The following is a 19,530-nucleotide window of genomic DNA, read 5'->3' on the forward strand; positions in this document are numbered from 1 at the left end:
GTTATTCTGGACTGCACACCTGACATCAGCCATATGGAACGAATGACTTTAATGGTGTGTTTTGTAACAACAACAGAACCTAGTGCAAATGTCCCTGCAGTGGTGACTGTCAGAGAGCATTTTCTAGAATTTATTGACATTGATGATACTACAGGAGCTGGTATGACAAATGTGCTTTTAAAAAGCTGGAAGACATGGGAATTGCGATAGCTGACATGAGAGGTCAGGGCTACAATAATGGTGCCAGCATGAGAGGAAAGAACAGAGGAGTGCAGACATGGAGCCAAGAGTTAAACCCTCGAGCTTTTTTTGTCCCATGCAGTTCTCATTCATTGAACTTGGTGGTCAGTAATGCAGCATCCGCTTCTAGTGCGGCTGCTGAACTTTTAAATGTAATTCAAAACATCTGTGTATTTTTCTCTGCATCAACTCATCAATGGCAAATTTTGAAGCAACATCTGGGAACATCCTCTCTGACACTGAAACCACTGAGTGCCACACGATGGGAAAGTTGAGTGGAGGAGATAAAGCCTATCAAACACCAAATAGGGAAGACAGATGATGCCATAGTTGCCATTATGGAGGATAATGCTGTGACAGGAACTGTTCGTGGGAGAACAGAGGCAGAGGGAAATGGAATCCCCAGAAACATACAGAACTTCAAATTTCTGTGTGGCTTAGTGTGGTGGCATGACATACTGTTTGAAATAAATGTTGTAAGCAAGAGACTCCAAGGTGTTGACCTTGATATATCTGGAGCAATGGAACAACTGGACAAAGCAAAGTCATACCTACAGTCTTACCGGTCAGATGAGGGATTTCAAAACATTCTGAAGAGTGCACAGAAGTTGGCAGAGGAACTTGACACTGAAGCTATTTCCCCACCCATTCAACAATACAAGAGTCACCAAAGAAGAAGACGACATTTTGATTACGAGGCATGGGATAATCCCATAAGAGACCCCAAACAACAATTTAAAGTTGAATTCTTTAACCAGGGGCTAGATTGTGCAATACAGTCAGTTGAAGAACATTTCATGCAGCTGAAGGAACACAGCAGTATATTTGGGATGTTGTATGATATTCCAAAACGCCTCACTATACCTGAAGAAGACCCACACCAGCAATGCAGGGCACTAGGGACAGTGTTGACACATGATGACATGCACGATATTGATGCGAGTGATTTAGGTGTTGAACTGAAAGCCCTTTCAAGATACACTTCAGCAGTATCAACTCCAAAGGCTGTTCTGGAATATATGTGCACAAATAAGATGACCACGCTCTTTCCAAATGCTTTTGTAGCTCTGTGCATACTTCTAACACTTCCTGTAACAGTTGCCAGTGGAGAACGCAGCTTCTCCAAGCTGAAGTTAATACAAACACATCTACGCTCCACAATGACACAGGAGAGGCTGGTTGGCCTTGCAACCATCTCATTAGAGCATGAGCTGGCCTAGACTGTAGACCTTCAGCAGGAAGCAGTTCAAATCTTTGCAACCAAGAGGGCACGGAAAGCACCACTTGGATTATTCAAACAGATAAAAATGCCAGTGTTTACTATGCAGACAAGAAAAGTAACATTTGCTGTTCAGGCGTTTGAAAGTTAAGTGTAACTTAAAATTTTTGAACAAGGCATTTTAAGTTGTTAGTTCTCCTTTATTGGGGTAGGTAGCAGAGCAGTACCATGAGAGGAGTAGAACAGGAAGAAGGCAGAACTGAGCCCTTTCAAAGTTTTGGTCCAAGCGAGGGGGCATGGGGGCATCATTTGAACTCCCCCCCTCAGGTGCCAAAATGTTGTGGGCCAGCCCTGGAGGCAGTGGCTAGCCTGAAAGCCAGACTGGATAGACGGCACTGCTATGGGTCTTCATCGCTCTGTACTCATGTGTGTCACAGCTTCTCTGGGAATTTATTTTCACAACGCCCCGGGAGACGAGCGGGTGTTAGCCTGTCTTACAGAGAGGGAACTGAGGCGGTGCGAGATTAACGTCACAGTGTCCGCTAAATTGGATGCCCAATTGGAGACAGCCAGGACCTGATATTTCAGAGTCCTTAGCATTGTCTAGCACTTTCTATGTTCCGACCACAGCTCCTGCTGCCTTCAGTGGCAGCTCTGAGTGCTCTGCACTGCTGCAAAGCAATCCCAGGCTCTCAAGTTGGGAGCCCAGGAAATGAAGTGCATATAGTTAGTGACCACCTGTGAAAAGTCTAAGCTAAGTGAATTGCTTAGCATCACATAGGGACCCTATTCTCCAGGGTAGCATTCACCTACCACAACCATGAGACCTTCCGTTCTCTTCCTCCAGGCCTTAGCTTCACGGGTGGTGGGAACACAGGCCAGGGGAGGCTGAGTCTCCCCAAACAGCCAGGCATGGCCCTGCCCACGCTTTTCCCCCTGACCCCCTCCTGCTTCCCGCTCTTCCCCCATGGCCTGGGCTAGGGCAGGCCAGCCTGGGGCTGGGGTCTCGGGGCGGCTGGGGCCACACCACCCACCCGGCACTCTGGGGCTGGGGATGCTGGGGCCGCGCTGCCTGCCCAGTGCTCCGGGGCTAGGAGTGCTCGTACGGGCTGGGGCATGGGAGGGGCGGGCGTGGGAGGGGCAGCCGTGTGGGCCGGGGGGGGGAGGACACAGGGACTAGCCTCCCCAATTCGGCAGTTCATGCACTGCCCATGATTTGCTTCATTCACGGCACACCTTCTGCAGCAAACAAAGCTGAAGTTCTACAGACAGTGGCTGGCTGCTGTAGGCTACCCTGATTCATCCCCAGAATGGATCCATCCTGTGCACCAAATGAGGCAGTGTTCGGGGTGGGGGGGGAAACGGTACAGGCTCGTGTCATTAAAGCCTGTCAGAAGGCACACGCCCAAGGGGGCCAAATTAAGGTTGGATGGGCAGGCTTCATTCAGCATCCACTCCGTTACCCCAGCAGCGTGTATCTCCATAGTAACTCCCCTGCCTTACTCTGAGTTTACACCAGTACAGCAGAGATCGGTGGCTGGCCCACTTACTATAATTGCTCAGGGAGCTGGAGGGCCCTGCAATTGCTAGCTAATTACCCAGCAGACAGGATATTTACCAAACACAGCCCACATGGTTACCATGGCAGGAAAGAGAAGTTTCCACATGCTCCGGGAGATAACCCTACATTGGGACCCTCCTCAGCTTCACGGCCACACCTGCTATGGCATTTACATGGGATCTGCTTTCAGCCTCTAACAAGGAATGGTTTCAGAGTGGTAGCCGTATTAGTCTGTATCCAGTGTTTTCCCCAGGAATTGAAATTAGGCGGGGTGTTTGAATTTATGGAGGGCGGGGGAGAGGATCAGGGCCTATGAGGGGTGAGACCGTGAGGGTGAAGGTGGGTTGTATGGCACCATACAAAAAACTGAAAAATGTTTCATGACCATTTTATTAGATTTAACTCCTGTTTTAAAATCATCACTCAAATTAAAGTTGGCTACTCAAGCCTTCTATGAAGCAATACGTCTATATCCTTCTTGGTTTCTTGTTATAATTTTGCACAACTCTGTTAATAAACTTCTTGAATGCAATACGTTCATCTTTGGTGGCTTCTCGTGTGTCCAGAACTTCCATTCCTTCACTTGATATGCTCATTAGTTCATTCACATGATCAGGCAGAAGGCGACTTCTTTCAGAACACAAAATTCTATTCAATGATGAAAAAGAACGCTCAGCTGTAGCTGTTGTGGTTGGGAGTAGCAAGAGATGAATCCTACTTCTTTCATCCCAGGAAACAAAGCACAAAGATCAGGTAGAGCCACTAGTGATGTTAAAAAAGAAGTTGAAGTCAAATCTTCATTCATTCGTCGTATAATATTCCACTCTGTGTTCAAATTCTCTATTCTGTCCTGAGCACATGGCAGCCCCCTTGCTGGTAGTGCCTCACTCCACTCAACTATTGGTGTTTTATAGAACAGGCATCTGTAAAAGCTACGTGGAGGTTGAGTAGAATCTAGAAGTCGCTGTTGTAGATTTTTAAGAATCAAGTCTGTGTACTTTTTCAGTTGTCTTAACAAACACTTCTTGTCCTCTTCACTTAAGGATTCAATATAAATGCCTTCATTAGTCAACTTCTGGCCTGAAGTCTTTGCTTAGGGTTCTTCCAGTATGTTTTCAATGGATAGATCTCTGATTGATCCAAATGTAGCTTCTAGACAAAAATCTGTTGTAGGAGATGCCTGGATGGCATTGTTTAATGACCCAAGTGGTTTCAACAGTAGACTTACAAGAGAGAGACTGGCAATAGTCTTCTCTGAACGTAGTAGCAAAAATAATCCACCAGCCTCACTACTTAGATCCATCCCATCTTGGTAGATATTTTCCAAAGCCAGTAATAACAGCTGGAGTAATTTTAAGACAACAGCCAAGGATCGCTCATGAGAAAGCCAGTGGGTTTTCCCAGGTTGGACTAATTTGAACTTCAGTCCCAGGATGTCTTCTATATTTTCCAAGATATTCAGTCTTTTTGAACTCTTGCTGAAAAAAGGACATAACGAAGACATTAAATTTATAGCTTTTTCAATGTCTTTTGAAGAGTCTGCAGCTCATACTAGCGCTAGCTGGAGTAGATGGCCTCTACAGTGTGTATTGGAGAGATTGGGATTACACTTTTCTCTGAACAAAGCTTGTACTCCGCCATGCCTTCCAGAGAAGTTTGCAGCTCCATCAAATGCACAAGCAGCCATCTGTTTGTGGTCCAATTGACAAGCATTTAACTCTTTCTAAGATGTGGGTTGTCACAGATGCAGCCAATGTGTCTTCTATAACTTGAATATCTAGAAATGCATCTACTGGCCTACCACTGACATCAAGATAACATACACAATGACTTAATACTTGATGCCCATTTGCATTGGTGCAGTCATCAGCCATATATGCAAATTTTTTGAATGTGGTGAGAGAGTTCTTCACTTTTTCAACTGTTAAGTCTTTCACTGTTGCATCACATGCATCTAGCCAGTCAGTTGAGTTCCTTGCAGAAAGATAGTGAGCATTTGCTGGTCTTGTTTGGAACCAGTGTTCAACTTCAGGATGAACAAGTGACAATGCACTTAACATTGGCCTCCAGTTTGTAGTGTGTGATATCTTTTGCTTAAATAGAAAGTAGGATGCCACAGCCATGTTTGCCCGCATGAACTGGGTTGTGTCTCCAGCATTCTTAACAGCCTCATTAACACTCACCGGTGTTGTCCTTGGTCAGTGGAGACTCAGAGTTCCGAGGTGCTTTCACACGAGTTCACCTCCCAGGTGGGGGACAAGAAGGCACCTCGCTCATTCCTCCAGCTGCTCACTGTTCGTTCTGGCCGCTGTTGTTCGTTGTGCCACCGTTCACTCCATGGCTCTGTTGCCAGTGGCCCTGCGCCGTCACCTTCTGCTGCCACCTGCCGCTGTGAGCTCTGTGAGTTGGTGTCTTGAGGTTCCACCAGCTCTCAGTGATTTCAGCTGAGCTCTCCTTGGGGGAACCTCACAGCTAGTGCAGTCTGGGCTGTCTCTTCCGCAGAAACACTGTCCCCCAGCAGGTCTAAGCATTTAGACCTGATTATCAGTGATTTCAGCTGTAGCGGTCACTTAACAAAACAAGAGACTATCTATGGAGCCTAATCAGCTGTCTTTAAACAGTAGAGAGGGACAGGTCCCCACCCTCTCTCTTGATGGCCTCAATCAGCACAGGCTAAGTACAGTTCTACTGCCCTTTACTCCTACAATAAGAACAACAACATTTCATTCCCCCCCCCCCCACCCGCCGCATTCAAGTGATTTGTAACCCAACCCCAGCCAGACTCTATCACTTGGACAACACAGCTCTGTTTGCTGGATACCTAGGTAGATTAGGTGTGAATGTAAATACAATCTGGCCCTGAAGCCTTTCCCTCCAGCCCCAGCTCATCACTAGCTGTCAGGGAGAGCTCATTTAGACTTTGCTTACAAATCATAATTTGCAATTATTAGGTTGGCCAACATCCCCCTCATGTTATTCTCCCAGGGGATCCTGCCCATCAGTTCCCTGAGGGAGTCAAAGTCTGCTTTTCTGAAGTCCAGGGTCCGTATTCTGCTGCTCTCCTTTCTTCCTTGTGTCAGGATCCTGAACTCGACCATCTCATGGTCACTGCCTCCCAGGTTCCCATCCAATTTTGCTTCCCCTATTAATTCTTCCCAGTTTGTGAGCAGCAGGTCAAGAAGAGCTCTGCCCCTAGTTGGTTCCTCCAACACTTGCACCAGGAAATTGTCCCCTACACTTTCCAAAAACTTCTTCGATTGTCTGTGCACTGCTGTATTGCTCTCCCAGCAGATATCAGGGTGATTGAAGTCTCCCATGAGAACCAGGGCCTGCGATCTAGTAACTTCCGTTAGTTGCCGGAAGAAAGCCTTGTCCACCTCATCTCCCTGGTCTGGTCGTCTATAGCAGACTCCCACCACGACATCACCCTTGTTGCTCACACTTCTAAACTTAATCCAGAGACTCTCAGGTTTTTCTGCAGTTTCATACCGGAGCTCTTAGAAAGTCATACTGCTCTCTTACGTACAATGCAACTCCCCCACCTTTTCTGCCCTGCCTGTCCTTCCTGAACAGTTTATATCCATCCATGACAGTACTCCAGTCATGTGAGTTATCCCACCAAGTCTCTGTTATTCCAATCACATCATAATTCCTTGACTGTGCCAGGACTTCCAGTTCTCCCTGCTTGTTTCCCAGGCTTCTTCCATTTGTGTGTAGGCACTTAAGATAACTCGCTGATCGTCCCACTTTCTCAATATGAGGCAGGAGCCCTCCCCTCTTGCACTCTCCTGCTCATGCTTCCTCCCAGTATCCCACTTCCCCACTTACCTCAGGGCTTTGGTCTCCTTCCCCCGGTGAACCTAGTTTAAACCCCTCCTCACTAGGTTAGCCAGCCTGCTTGCGAAGATGCTCTTCCCTCTCTTCGTTAGGTAGAGCCTGTCTCTGCCTAGCGCTCCTCCTTCTTGGAACACCATCCCATGGTCAAAGAATCCAAAGACTTCTCTCCCACACCTCCTGCATAGCCATTCGTTGACTTCCACGATTCGATGGTCTCTACCCAGGCCTTTTCCTTCCACAGGGAGGATGGACGAGAACACCACTTGTGCCTCAAACTCCTTTATCCTTCTTCCCAGAGCCACGTAGTCTGCAGTGATCTGCTCAAGGTCATTCTTGGCAGTATCATTGGTGCCCACGTGGAGAAGCAGGAAGGGGTAGCAATCCAAGGGCTTGATGAGTCTCGGCAGTCTCTCTGTCACATCATGAATCCTAGCTCCTGGCAAGCAGCAGACTTCTTGGTTTTCCCAGTCGGGGCGGCAGATAGATGACTCAGTCCCCCTGAGGAGAGAGTCCCCGACTACCACCACTCGCCTCCTTCTCTTGGGAGCGGTGGTCATGGAACCCCCATCCCTAGGACAGTGCATCTCATGCCTTCCAATCGGTGGAGTCTCCTTCTGCTCCCTTTCCTCAGATGTATCATCTAGCCCACTCTCCGCATTCGTACCTGTGGAGAGAACATGAAAATGGTTGCTTATTTGTATCTGCATTGCTGGTACATGGACGCTCCCTTTTCTTCTTCTGAAGGTCACATGCTGCCAAATTTCTTCACCGTCCTCCTGTCCCCACTGCGCAGCCTGCTCTGAATCTTCAGAACGTTGTGCCTGTAGAAGCATATCCTGACGTCTGTCCAGGAAATCTTCAGTTTCTCTTATGAAACGCAGGGTCGATACTTGTTTCTCCAGACCTTGAACCTTCTCTTCCAATATGGAGACCAGCTTGCACTTTGTACAGACAAAGTCGCTTCTGCCCTGTGGAAGAAAGACAAACATGGCACATCCTGTGCAGGTCACAACAGCTGAGGCTCCTGGGGTTCCCTCCCCCAACCCCCGCCCGAACCTGCCCCAGCCTTGCCACCAGTTCTGGGAGGGGACAGCAAGCCGCTCCACGTGCTGGCAGTCAGACCCCGCCCCAGGCCCAGTATCCCTGTTGTAACTAGGCACTCCAGGCAGGAAGCAGAGCTGTTTCCCTGGCTGCAAGCCTCAAACACGGGGCTGCCTGCCAGCCACGCAAGGAGCCACGCGCACCCCCCTAGAGTGCTGCACATGCTCCTGATAAGGCAGCTGCATTCTCCCTCTTATCTGCTGGCTGCTCGCCCCCGCATCCCCATCACACACAGGCCGTCTGCACAGTCCTGGCGCCTGGCCCTGCTCCAGCCCTCGCCACCCAGGGAGGCTGAGCCCAGGCAATCACAGATGGTGACCAGGAAGAGAGCCCCGTTCCCAAGAGGCTTGGGGCAGTAGGAACAGCCCCCTCCCCTTGGAGAGTGTGCGGGGCGGGGGTGGGAACGGGGATGATGGCCATAATGCTTCCCCACACACAAAAGCCTCACACAGAGAAGGTGTTAAACCGAAATACCACTCTCTCCCTACCCCCGAGCACTAGCAGCTGCACCAGGGACCACCCCCAAACCACTCCAGCTCTGGGAAGCCGGACCTACATCCTCAGAGCTATTTAGGCACTGAACTCCCGTTGATTTCAGTGCGGACTCAGGGCCTAAATCCACGTGGTAGTTAGATCCCTCTGCGGAGCAGGGCCTTGGTTTCTCCCAAGAGAGCAAAGAATGGCTGCTGCTTGCACAGCCCTTGTGCAGGGGCGTCACACGCCGGGGGGGAGGGTCCTGTCCTTTTGAGCGGTAACTACGGGCAGAACAATGCAGCCTGCCCAACTGCTCTCCAAGGCAGCGCGGGGGCAGTGCTGCTCCACCAGCCTTTTTACCCAGGTTGGCAGCACTTCACTCCCATCAAATGCCCCCGTCCCCACAGCTGGGGGGTCAAGGCCCACTTCAGTCTAGAGCAGTGAGCAGCTGGCTTGGCAAGCCAGGTTGCTTTGGAAACCGGTCCCATGGGGCTTCACAACCTCTGTTGTGTTACTCTCCCCTCCCCTTCCCTTTGCATAATTGTGTTGCTATTTAATTAATTAAGGCAGCTGCAGTAGTGTGGGTCTGATTGCCCTGGAAAGCTTTTTCTGGCAGGTTTAAAGGGATTGGCTTCAAATGCGCTGCTGATAGGGTGCCCTTGAAGGGGGCCTCGGGGCATCCCAGCCAAGACTCCATGGGGGATATGGGGAGTCCTGCCAATATTCTGCCAGGGGATTCCAGCTCATACCCTATAGAGAAGGGTCTCAGGGGGATGCTAGCTGATTGGGTCTCTGGAGGGGCTTTCCAGGCCATCCTGTTTGGAGGGATCCCCTCTTTGATTTGACACATGGGCTGATGGGTCTAAACTTCTCGATGCTGCCAGACTGAATGGACAAAGGGACAGAGCCATGAGTCTGCACTGCCCAGGCCAGCATCCTGCCTTGGCCTGGGGTTTGCAATGAGTCCAGTGTGTCTTGCCGGCTGGGATTGTTCCCTCAGACTCGTGGTCAGCCCCTCAAGTGGGCTTGCTGCTACTCCATCTGAACTGAGCCCCTCTTCTCTCAGTGAGCCCATTCCTGCCCATCCATGCGTAAGGAGGCCACAGAACCTCATCCTAAGGAACGCTGAAGGAGCCGGTAAGGGGGTGACCTGTCCCTTTAAGGGTGGGCGGCCTGCAGCTGGTCAGCCCTGACTGCCACATCAGGGATGGGGCGTGAGTTCATCAGTAGAACCAGCTGGGTAAGGAGGGGCTGAGTCTATAAAGAGCAACAGGACCCTGTAGTGAGGGGGCTGTACAAGGAGGAACAAGTAGAGGCTCCTGCAAAGACAGGGGACAGTTGCTGGGAGGGACTAGGTTACAGGCAGGAACCCTGTATCTTTAGGGAAAAGGCTCTAGGCAGGGAAATTTACCTGGGAGGCCACAGTGGGACAGACTGGGAAGATAGACTTGGGGTGGAGTCAAGAACTTTATTTTGGGACTGATCTGTAATGGTAATAAATTCAGCTCCAAGTAGAGATGGTGCTGACCCAAATAAGAGGAGTTGTGATAGTATGATTGAGCTGAAGACAAGGGAAACTGAGGCAGACTGCCTGCAGGGGGACCTCAGGCCAAGAGGGGGTGCTACCCATTCACAACTGCAGTTCCTATCATCCTTCTGGATTACAATTCCCAGAGGGCTTTAGTTCTGAGTTGAACTGGTCCTGTATTGCATTGGCAAGCCCAAGCATTACAAACAATCATGAGCCAGCCCTCTGAAAACAAACAAACGGGATTGGCTTAAAAATCATGAATATTTTTGGTAAAGTTTGGATTCTTTCTAGTCCCTTTCTGGGTCAAGGTCTCAAGCTTTTCTCCATTATCAGAAAAGCCCGACACTTACTTTAATTTTTAAATGTGACGAGAGAGTCTCCCAGAAGTGAAGGACTCCGGGAGCTGGAGCTTTAAGGAAAACACCAAAAAGCGTGAGAGTTGCTGACGCTGCTGTGGCCTGCTTGGGAAAAACCCTTTGTGGCCGGATGGAAACCTTCCCAAATGATGCGACGGCCTCCTCGGAGCTGCTCGCTGCAGTGTGAGGGGACAGCGAGTACCAGCTGCACAGACAGTGTGGTGCTAATTGAACTGTTATTTTTGCATCAGTCTCCAGTCAGCACTTTAATGCAGGCAGGGTGCATCTCCCAGTGTGGACTTACCCCTGCCTCACGCCAGCCTTTCCCTGGAGCTGCTCATGTGAGTCATCCTTTAGCCTGCAAGGTCCCTCACTACAGAATCACCAAACCATTCCCTTTCGCTGGGTCTGAATGGATGGTGGACCTTTCGCTTTGGATCTGAAGGACCCCATTAAACCCTGCCAGAGTCCTGAGGTCGCAACACTTGTCTCTTTATTAAACTGGTAATACGTTACAAAGAAGGAAAAAATAGAGAATTCTATGTACAGCATTTTCCAAGACAGCTGGGCTAGATGGCCGGGGACGGGGGAAGCTTTTTGAGGGGGCTGCTGGATGAGATGTTCACCACCAAGTGGAGGATGGGGTGGAGACAGCTCATTGCACAGTTGGTGGGATCTCTGTTGGGAGAGGCGGGGGGAGGAGGCGATTCCTTTGTTGTGGAGGCAGAACTTCAGGAGATGCCAGGCCAGATCCTCAGCGGGTGTTCGACCTCAGTGGAGGGATACTAATTTACCCGGCTGGGATCAGGCCCCTAGACTCCCCACTGTTGATCACTGGGATTTGGCAGTGGAGACTACAGGCTGTTTGGATCATGGTGTTTCTAAAGTGGGAACCAGGGTCTCGTACGCACAGGACAGCGCATGTTCAGCCCCGGGTGAACACAGCTGATCGCTAAGGAACAGTCTAGCTGGGCAGTTGCTTGACCCTATGCTCCCACTCCAGACTCAGCCAGTTTGTTAGCACCCTGTAATCCCTTGTTCGGAGTCACCGGTCTCTCTGCTGGTTCGACGCACATGGCCCGGCTGGACGCTTCATGATGCACCTGCTCCACCATGGAGTACGTCTAGGAATGAAATAGCCCAGCCCTGCCTCCTCTGATCCCTCTAGCAGGAAAGTGTTGGAGCAAAGAGGGGCTGGCTCTCTCTCTCTCTCCCCTGGTTTGATCTATTAGGATAACTGGGGAAGGGGAGGGGAGGGACTTTATTTAGGGCTGTTAGTCTGGTTTCCCTCTCCCAACCCCAGGCTCCATCCATGAGGGAGGCACTGGATGCACCTCCAAGGGTGTAACTTCCCATCAGGGCGGAAACTGTGGGTGTCATCCATCCATCACATGGCTTTGTGCAGTCTGGGTAGGAGCCCTGGGAGTGGACCCTGGGGATGGCAGAACCTGGGAGCTTCCTCCAAGGAGAAAGCAGAGTCAGGAGTTACTCCATGGAACCAGAGGGGGAAGGGAGAAAACGTAGGAAGCTTTGACTGGTATCTCCATCCAGTCACAACTGACTCCAACAGCCAATGAGTCCTTGGAACAAACGAGCCCAAGCATTAGCTGCCAGAGCTGGGGTTCTGCCCTGGGGATAGGCCAGGAGCGTTCCTGACTAGCCATCATCACTTTCCCAGAGCTATAGTCGCTGGAGCAGCAAATAAGCCACAAGGCTAGCCCAATATGTACCCGCCCAGGCCCCTGCCCAGAGTCACAGAAACCTGTGGGGAGGGGTCTCCCCCGTCCCAGCAGAGACGAGCGCCAGGTGCTGTGATATTCTGAGCATTTGCCTTGAGTTCCCTTCAGGCCAGGCACCTAGGCCAGGCAGCTTTCTGGGAACCAGGCAGCCCTCCAAACCCGACCCAGTCCATTGCCTGGTTCCCAGCAGGGCTCTGTGCGTGGAGGGCAGGCCAGGGATCGGGGCTGAGTTTCCAGCTTGGTACAAGTCTAGGTACTTGGAGATCATAAAAGCGCCGACTCCTATGCAGAGTGCGACCGATTCCAGCTCTCTCCTTTCCAGCGGCCCCCAGCCATCCGGCAGCAGCACGGTGCGGCCTCGAGCTACACTCAAACTGGCCGCTAGCCTCGCCCTGTGGCCCAGCGCGGCCCGCACTGCACCGTCAGGTGAGGGTGCCCACCAACCCCAAGGGCTGGGGGGCATGGGAACGTCCCCTAAAAGTTACAGCATTAAAGCTAACAGGGGCCGAGCCAGCCTCTCCAGGAGTGGAGAAGTGTGTGGGGGGGGGGTCCAAGGCTGAGACAGCCCCCCCCCCCCACATCGTCCAGAGGGGACGCACCAAGGACGGCAGGGCTCCAGGCTGCCCTCCCCCTCCTCCACGTTCCCTACTTCTCCGTCCACCCCCGCATAAGGCTCGGGATGCCCCGGCATGGGGTGGCGCTGGCTCAGGTGCCCGCCTCGGAGTGGCGCTGTTGGTGTCCCACAAACGGGGGGGGAGGGGCATCCCGCGGTCTCCCCCTTCCTCTCTGGCCCACCACCCTCCCACCCACCAGCCTCAGTATGGGGAGAACTTCTGCCGCTCCGCTTTCTTGGCGCCGTTGGCCGTGGAGATCTTGGTCGTGTAGGTGGTGAGGCTGCCGTTGTGTCCCGCGGCCGAGGAGGGGGGCAGCGTCAGGAAGGGGACGGGCTTGAGGCCGATGAAATTGGACAAGGAGATGGCATAAGGGCCGCCCAGCAAGGCAGGAGGGGGCGCGGCTACCGCTGTCAGCGTGGGGCCCGGCGATGGGTTGAGGGACTGGGAGAAGGTCATGCTGAGGTCAACGGGGCTGGAGATGGGGGGCGTCTGGGAGGTAGATTTGGCTGTCTCTAAACTGGAGGAACAAGGAGGGAGAGAGGCAGTGAGACGCTCACACAGAGTGGGGCTAGAAAGCAGGGTGGGGTAATACCCTCATGCATGTAACACCAACACCCTGCAGTGGGGATTGAACCCTTCACCTCTGGCTAAACGAATGGGCTTCTGCCAACCTGAAAAAACAGGTCCCCTCATTCAGAGGCCGTAACTGACTCATAAACTCCATCCTATACACCAGTTAGCCACTAGAGAGCAACAGAGAACCATGCCATGTAATGGTGGGTTACACACACATAGCTACGTGTGGAGTTACACCGGTTTGACTTAGGGATTTTAATCTGAGTTAGTTAAACCATTGCCAAAATTTGTGCAGGTGCTCTTAATGCAGTTTAATTTAAGCTGTTAGGAACTGATTTAAACTAAGCCAAAATAAACTGCTTTTAAGACAAACTAAGAGCATTCACACAGGGGTTTGCACAAGCTTAACTAAACTGGTTTAATAAAACTAGTGCAACCTTGTGTGGAAATGAGGCCATAGGCCCTTCTGTCCTGACGGCTCCCAGCTCAGTTTGCATTACAGGGCTGTATTTGCACCAGAGGCTTTTTGCAAGATCTCTCACCAATGCAGACGCCGGACATATCAGCCTAGGCAGGGCACCAGGTTTTATACCTGATCCGAGCAGGTCTAGAGGGGTCCCTCACCTGCCCTGAAAGGCAGCCGCTGCGCAAGCAGTGCCCAGGCGTGGGAGCGCAGAGCAGTTTCTGCCGCTGACACTGCAGGGGAAGGCAGAAGGGACTGCCCATGCTGTGATTTGGCCAGACCTGGGATCTTCCAAGCGTCAGGGCTCAGTTTCACATCCCTTCTGAAAGGCAGCAAGAACTGGGGCTGGTCAGAAATTTTTCATCAACATACCTAGCTGGGAGGCTGTGGTGCATCATGGGAGAGGTAGTCTGGCCCGGGAGCCTGGCCTAGAGAGGCGAACGGGAGCATGAGGCATCCGAACTACAGCTCCCATGAGACACTGCTGCGCATTTCTGAGTCAGTGCGGGGGGACTCATTTTTGATCCCACTCTAAGACGGGCTGGAGAAAGGGCCCAGGAGTAGTTTCATCCCAACCCAAGGCTCAGGGTCAGGGTGCGTTGGTCTTTGACGCTCTAGTCTTTGTGCATGTGTAAAAGCACCCTTGCCAGCCTGACTGGCAGACACCCATCATATAAGCAGGCAGAGCATTGGGACACCGCATAGATTGTGGAAGAGGTGGCCACTCCCCGCCCCCCAGTCTCACTGAGATCCCAGCTCAAGGAGAAGGAGTGACACAGAAGTTTGCGTCTGCTGCCCTGCAGACCAGGGTCTAGGCTGCTGCTTCCTCTGGCCCCCCCAGCGGGGGTGCTGGCCCTTACCAGGCTGTGATGAGGTACTGGGCAAGAGTGATACTGACTGGGGTCCCCGTGATGGTCACGTGGCGCTCGCTGGAGCCCTCGCTCTGGTTCCCGATTTTGATGTGTGCTCCAGACATCTGTCGGATCTCACTGATCTTGCTGCCCTGGCGGCCAATGATGCAGCCAATCAGCTGGGGAGGAGCAGAGAGGGGTTAGTTTGGGGGGGCTGGGGTGGAAGCAGCAGCGCTGGACAGAGTGGCACCAAGAGAAGGACCCGGAGTGCCCTTTGATAGCATGACACAAGAGCTGCTCTGCTCAGCCCTGTTGTTCAGAGTGTTTCAGGAGTAGGGGAGTTGCTTTCTTAGCACCCCATCCACTCCCACCTGCCCAGCAGCTGTGCCTGCCCCTCCCATCACAGGGCAGCACCCAGTGTGGCCCCGCAGGCGTGGGCCTAATGAGAGCACTGAGCACAGGATGCTGCTCCCCCAATGCCCCTGATCGTGGAACGGGTTACCCCTTGACTGCCCAGCCTTAATGTCCTCTACGGCTCCCATCCCCCACATCCACTCTGTGCTGTCCCCCCCCCTCCCCCGTCCGGGAAGACCCCATGGGTGTAGTTCCACGTTCTCACCAATGTGGGGCAGTAGCGAGTCTTTGATGCTGCACTTTGTGTCTTTTTAAAAGACCTGGGGCAGTGGCTGGGGTGTGATGGCTCTAGGGGGTGGGGTGCAGAAAGGTCAGCACTGCCCTCGTGCCCCTCCCCCCACTTCCTGCCAGCTGTAACAGAGGTGGCTCTGTGCTTGGCAGCCTGCGCTGGCATCTGGAGAGCAGCCCTGGGGCACCGGTGCCTGGAATGAGGCCGCGAGTGTAGGCGTGGGTAGCTCTGGCGCATTCCTTTCTGCTGGCGACCTTCCCCCCGCCCCAGCTCTGCTCTCTGGGCTGCACTCCCGAAAAGTGGGACTGTGGGCACGACTAAGGCTAGGCTGGCCAATGGGGAGGGGGCTTAGCGGGTAACCCTTTTGCTGCTGCACTTTTGTGCCAGGGGGCAGGGCCTCCGTAGTAAGGGTTGAAGCCTGACTGGATGGGTGGGGTGGGGAGGCCCTGCTGTCCAAAGCTGGGACACTGGCCCTTTACGTTGAGATTTGATCACCAGGGTAAGGCCACAGTGAGGCTTTGCCAGGGTCCCTGCCTCCCACAAGGTGAAGCAGAGAGGAGCCCATGCCTCGATCCAGATATCTCTGCTGCACGGAGCAGGGGGAAGCTGGATCCGGGATTTGCCTTTGCACCACTTCAATGCCAGGGGCCAGGAACAGAGTCTGGTCCCCATGCTCCTGGTGTTCGGGAGGTGGGGCTTTTTGGGAGCTGGGGTGGGTTGGGGCCATTCCCCTCTGCGCTTTCTCTCTGTGACAGTACAGGCTCGCTGCTGAGGCTCCAGGGGCAGACATTGCACTGGCGGGAATGGGAGGAGGCGCTCTCAGGAGAGCGATGGCAACTTACGTCATTGGGCACCAGGAATTCCTGCGAGCTGTTTTGGGGGCTGGCATCCAGGCCTGGCCGGAGAGGGAGAGAAAGGGCAGTGTTGCTGGGGCTCTGCTAGTGATTCCCCTGCCTCCCTCCCCTCCATGCTCTGCTCTTGCTAAAGGCCACTGGGCCCCGGGCACAGGGAATATCATCTCCTGGGGCTGGTCCATACCGAGCTGGTAGGGGTGGGGCTGGCCAAACATCCCAGACACCCCTCCCTTCCGCAGCCTGCCTGGAGGGTGCCGGCCACCCCAGCACCAGGGATTGGGGGCCTTAGGGAGAGTCTAGTGGAATTGGAGGGTTTCCCTGCAGGGCTCTGGACTGCTGGCTGGCCCCCTCCTCCCTCCAGCTGTCTTGTGAGCAGCAAGCTGTGGTCAGCTGAGAGGGCAGCAGCTATGGGCCCTCTCCCAGCACACCCAACCCCCGCCATCCTCCCGCGACATGGCCCCAGATCTCCCCATGCTGGGAGGTGCTGAGCCACTGCAGGTCTGGGGCTTTGACAAACAGACTTTGTTTCATGACATCTATTTGGTACTGTAGAATTGGGCCCCTCTGCCTGCCTGGGTCTGGCATAGCCCGTGTTCATCAATGCCACCCCCTGGAGGTGGGCAGAGCAGATGCCCCCATTAGCTCACAGAGGATTTTGATGCTGTGCGTGCCCTCCAGGAGAAGATCACCTGCTGGGAAGGCGGGGGGGGGGGGGGGGGCGGGGCTGATTTCCTTACCTGGGACCAGGGAGGGTGCCTGGCCCAGAGAGGTGAAGGCAACGGGATGCCCGGAGAGTTGCTGCAATTTCGTCACCTGCCCCCGGGGAAGAAATTAGGGGAATAAATGCAAAAGCTACGTTTAAAAAGTAGCCAGGTCACCCACCATCCAGCCCTTTGGCCGCCAGTTGGTCGGACCCACAGTGGGTGGATGGGACAGCAGAACCTCCCAGGACAAGGCTGCACGAGGTTCCACCGGCCAGCTTGGCCATGCCAATGCGGGCTGGCCCTGAGCTGCCGGCCCATGGAGACGTGCGCCCAGTGGTGGGCGGGCCTAGCACAGCTGGCAGCAGAAGCAGCAGGCCCCTGGCTCATTGCAGGTGGAGGTGGCTGCATGGAGAGGAGGACACGGACATCTCCCTGCAGGGTGGCTCTGGGAGCAAGGGGCTTCCGTGCGGTGTGTCTGCTGCGTGGGCCCGACCTGGGGAAGGAAGTTATGGGGGAGGACAGGCATGGAGACTCGACATGGAAACATGCCCCAGAGATGAGAGAGCTATGCTGGGAAGACAAGGGAAATGGAGGGACACACAAAGGGTCAAATTTGCCCCTGGGGTAAGTGGGACCAGCACACCAGGGCTGGATTTGTTGCACTGATGGCCAGGGGTGGGGTGGGGAGGCTTGCAGCTCCCAGGTTATATTTCCTCCCTGACAAGGGTGTGGTGCATCCACACTCAGCAGGGCCTTGCAAAGGCCGGCTCTGGCCGCCCTCTCTGCTGCCATGCAATAGGACAATGCTGCAGCTCAGTTCAAGGGCATGTGGGAAGAGACGGGTCCCTTGGGATCTCCTGGCACTGCGGAGCCGAGATTGAGCCCCGCCGTGCCGAGGTGGCAAAGCCGGACTCACCTCGGCTTGAGGCCCCCCGCTGTACTGGCCTTGCATGGAAAAGCCCTGGGGACGAAGGAAAGCGGAGGAACATCAGCGAGGCGGCCGGCCAGGATGGGAGCACCAGGAGTTGTTCTGTGGCCGCTAACAGTGGGGTATGAGAACGTTCTCCCTCCTCCAGCCCCCAAACCAGGGCGTTCCTTGCTAGCCAGCCCCAGCCCCGTCTAAAGGCCGGTGAGATCAGGAGCCCCCTCGTAACTAACACTGCAGAGGGCTCGCGAGGAGAGACGTCTGAGAAGGGCAGAGCTTCAAGTAATGTGTCGCCTCCTTAATAATAAACAGGAATAGAGGAAGGAGGTCGCCTGGGGGCTGGGTGTGGGGGGACCTCCTTGGTGCAGAGCTGAGGGAATCTGAGGCGTTTTTGCTTGGGAAGTTCCTCCAACACCTCCTGGGGGTTTCTGGGCTGGGGTAGGGGAGGCCACGCTGCACACCCAGGGATTCTTCCCATGAATTTTTCCCATCCTTCCAGCTGCCCCCTTACCTGGCTGGCCGAGAGGAGAGCCGTCCCCAGGGAGAGGCAGGGATGGTAGGGAATGGTGGCCCCTTTTGGCGGCGACTGAAGAGGGGAAAGCAGAGGAGAAATCAGCACGGTCTTCCAGGGAGACCAACCCCTTTTCCCACCCCCATGCCCAGTCTGGCAGCTGGCTACGTGCCATGGCCTTGCCCACTGCGGGGGCCCTGCCCTTGGGCTGGGAAAAGGCCAGCGGCACTGAAGTCAGTGGAGGGCAAGAGGCTGGCTGGCTCATGTGTTGGCATGGTGTGATGTGTGCCCAAGGCCTTGTGTTCAGTGGCAGCTAGGGCCACATCATCTCATGGCATCAGGGTGGTAACGGGGGAAAGAGAGGCTACAAAGCAAGGTGACCTGCCTTTCAAGGGACAGCTACACCGGGGGCTGGGCTGTCGCATCTCCCCCAGCCTCGGCTGGCAGGACATTAAAACCACCCCAGAACGTCTTGGCTCTGACCCAGCCTTGCCCTTGCAGACGGTAGGCATGGGTGCAGTGGGGGGTGGCATTGCTGGGAGGTGGCAAAGCTAAGATATTGCACAGCAACTTCCATGACATCCTCCCAGAGAGCAAACTTTCAGCAACGGCTCAGCCACGAAGCACAGGGAAGGAGGCTGCCAGGAAACCAGCCCCCTGGATCCTGCCTCCCACTCTCCAGCATTGGGGCAGAGGGCCAAATCCATTTGTCTAGTCCCCCCGAGCCCGACACGGGTACCTCCAGGATGACAGCGCAGATCTGCCGCACGCACTGAATGATGGCGTCTGGCACGCCCGAGACTGTGACCGCCCGCTCCGTGGAATTGGGCAGCAGGTCTCCTGCCACCTGGACCTGCGCTCCCGTGGTCTGCAAGGAGAGACGCCCCCTTGGCAATGGCTGTGTGTGCATTAAGCGGCTGCCCCCGTTCCCTGGAACAGCGTGGGATGGGCAGCTAGTGTTGGTACCGCCTGGGTGGCGGGCTCCCCGCACCCTGCACACCCACTGGAATCAGGAAGGCAGCCACGTGGCCAGTGTGGGCTACACCTTTTGCGTGGCCACCAAAGGCGTTATCACCGCTGAGCTTGCTGCATCCAACCTCCTTGCACTGGCATGACCTGCCCCTCCTCCGCTGCTGGGGCATTCCTATGCTCGCCCCAACTGACCAGCAACACCCTGCTGGCTCTAACAGCCCAACCAGGGTGCTTAGCAAGAGGGTTTGTTTGGGGCTGAGGCGGGGGCAGGGTAATGCTGTCTCCCGCAGCAGCAGCATCCCCATCAAGGGCGGTACTTTCCCTGCCCCTGTCCTGTGATTGGAGCCACGCACATCACA

General features: G+C 54.1%; 1 protein-coding gene across 2 annotated transcripts in view; it reads right to left on the reverse strand.

Moving 5' to 3' along the window:
* Positions 1-10,795: 10,795 nt before the first annotated feature.
* PCBP4 (poly(rC) binding protein 4) overlaps positions 10,796-19,530 on the reverse strand; it is a 33,688-nt gene continuing 24,953 nt past the window's right edge. The window contains exons 7-13 of one of the 2 annotated variants that reach the window (XM_027824330.3): positions 18,939-19,067; positions 18,200-18,274; positions 17,680-17,724; positions 16,797-16,872; positions 16,048-16,100; positions 14,572-14,741; positions 10,796-13,189 (exon numbers count right to left, since the gene is read on the reverse strand). In XM_027824330.3, the coding sequence (XP_027680131.1) occupies positions 12,874-13,189; positions 14,572-14,741; positions 16,048-16,100; positions 16,797-16,872; positions 17,680-17,724; positions 18,200-18,274; positions 18,939-19,067 (864 nt within the window). In that variant the 3' untranslated portion in view covers positions 10,796-12,873. The remainder of the gene's footprint in view (positions 13,190-14,571; positions 14,742-16,047; positions 16,101-16,796; positions 16,873-17,679; positions 17,725-18,199; positions 18,275-18,938; positions 19,068-19,530) is intronic. The other variant, XM_027824331.3, reaches the window with a different exon arrangement.

This window comes from Chelonia mydas, chromosome 7 (genome assembly GCF_015237465.2).
Source record: "Chelonia mydas isolate rCheMyd1 chromosome 7, rCheMyd1.pri.v2, whole genome shotgun sequence".
NCBI lineage: Eukaryota > Metazoa > Chordata > Testudines > Cheloniidae > Chelonia > Chelonia mydas.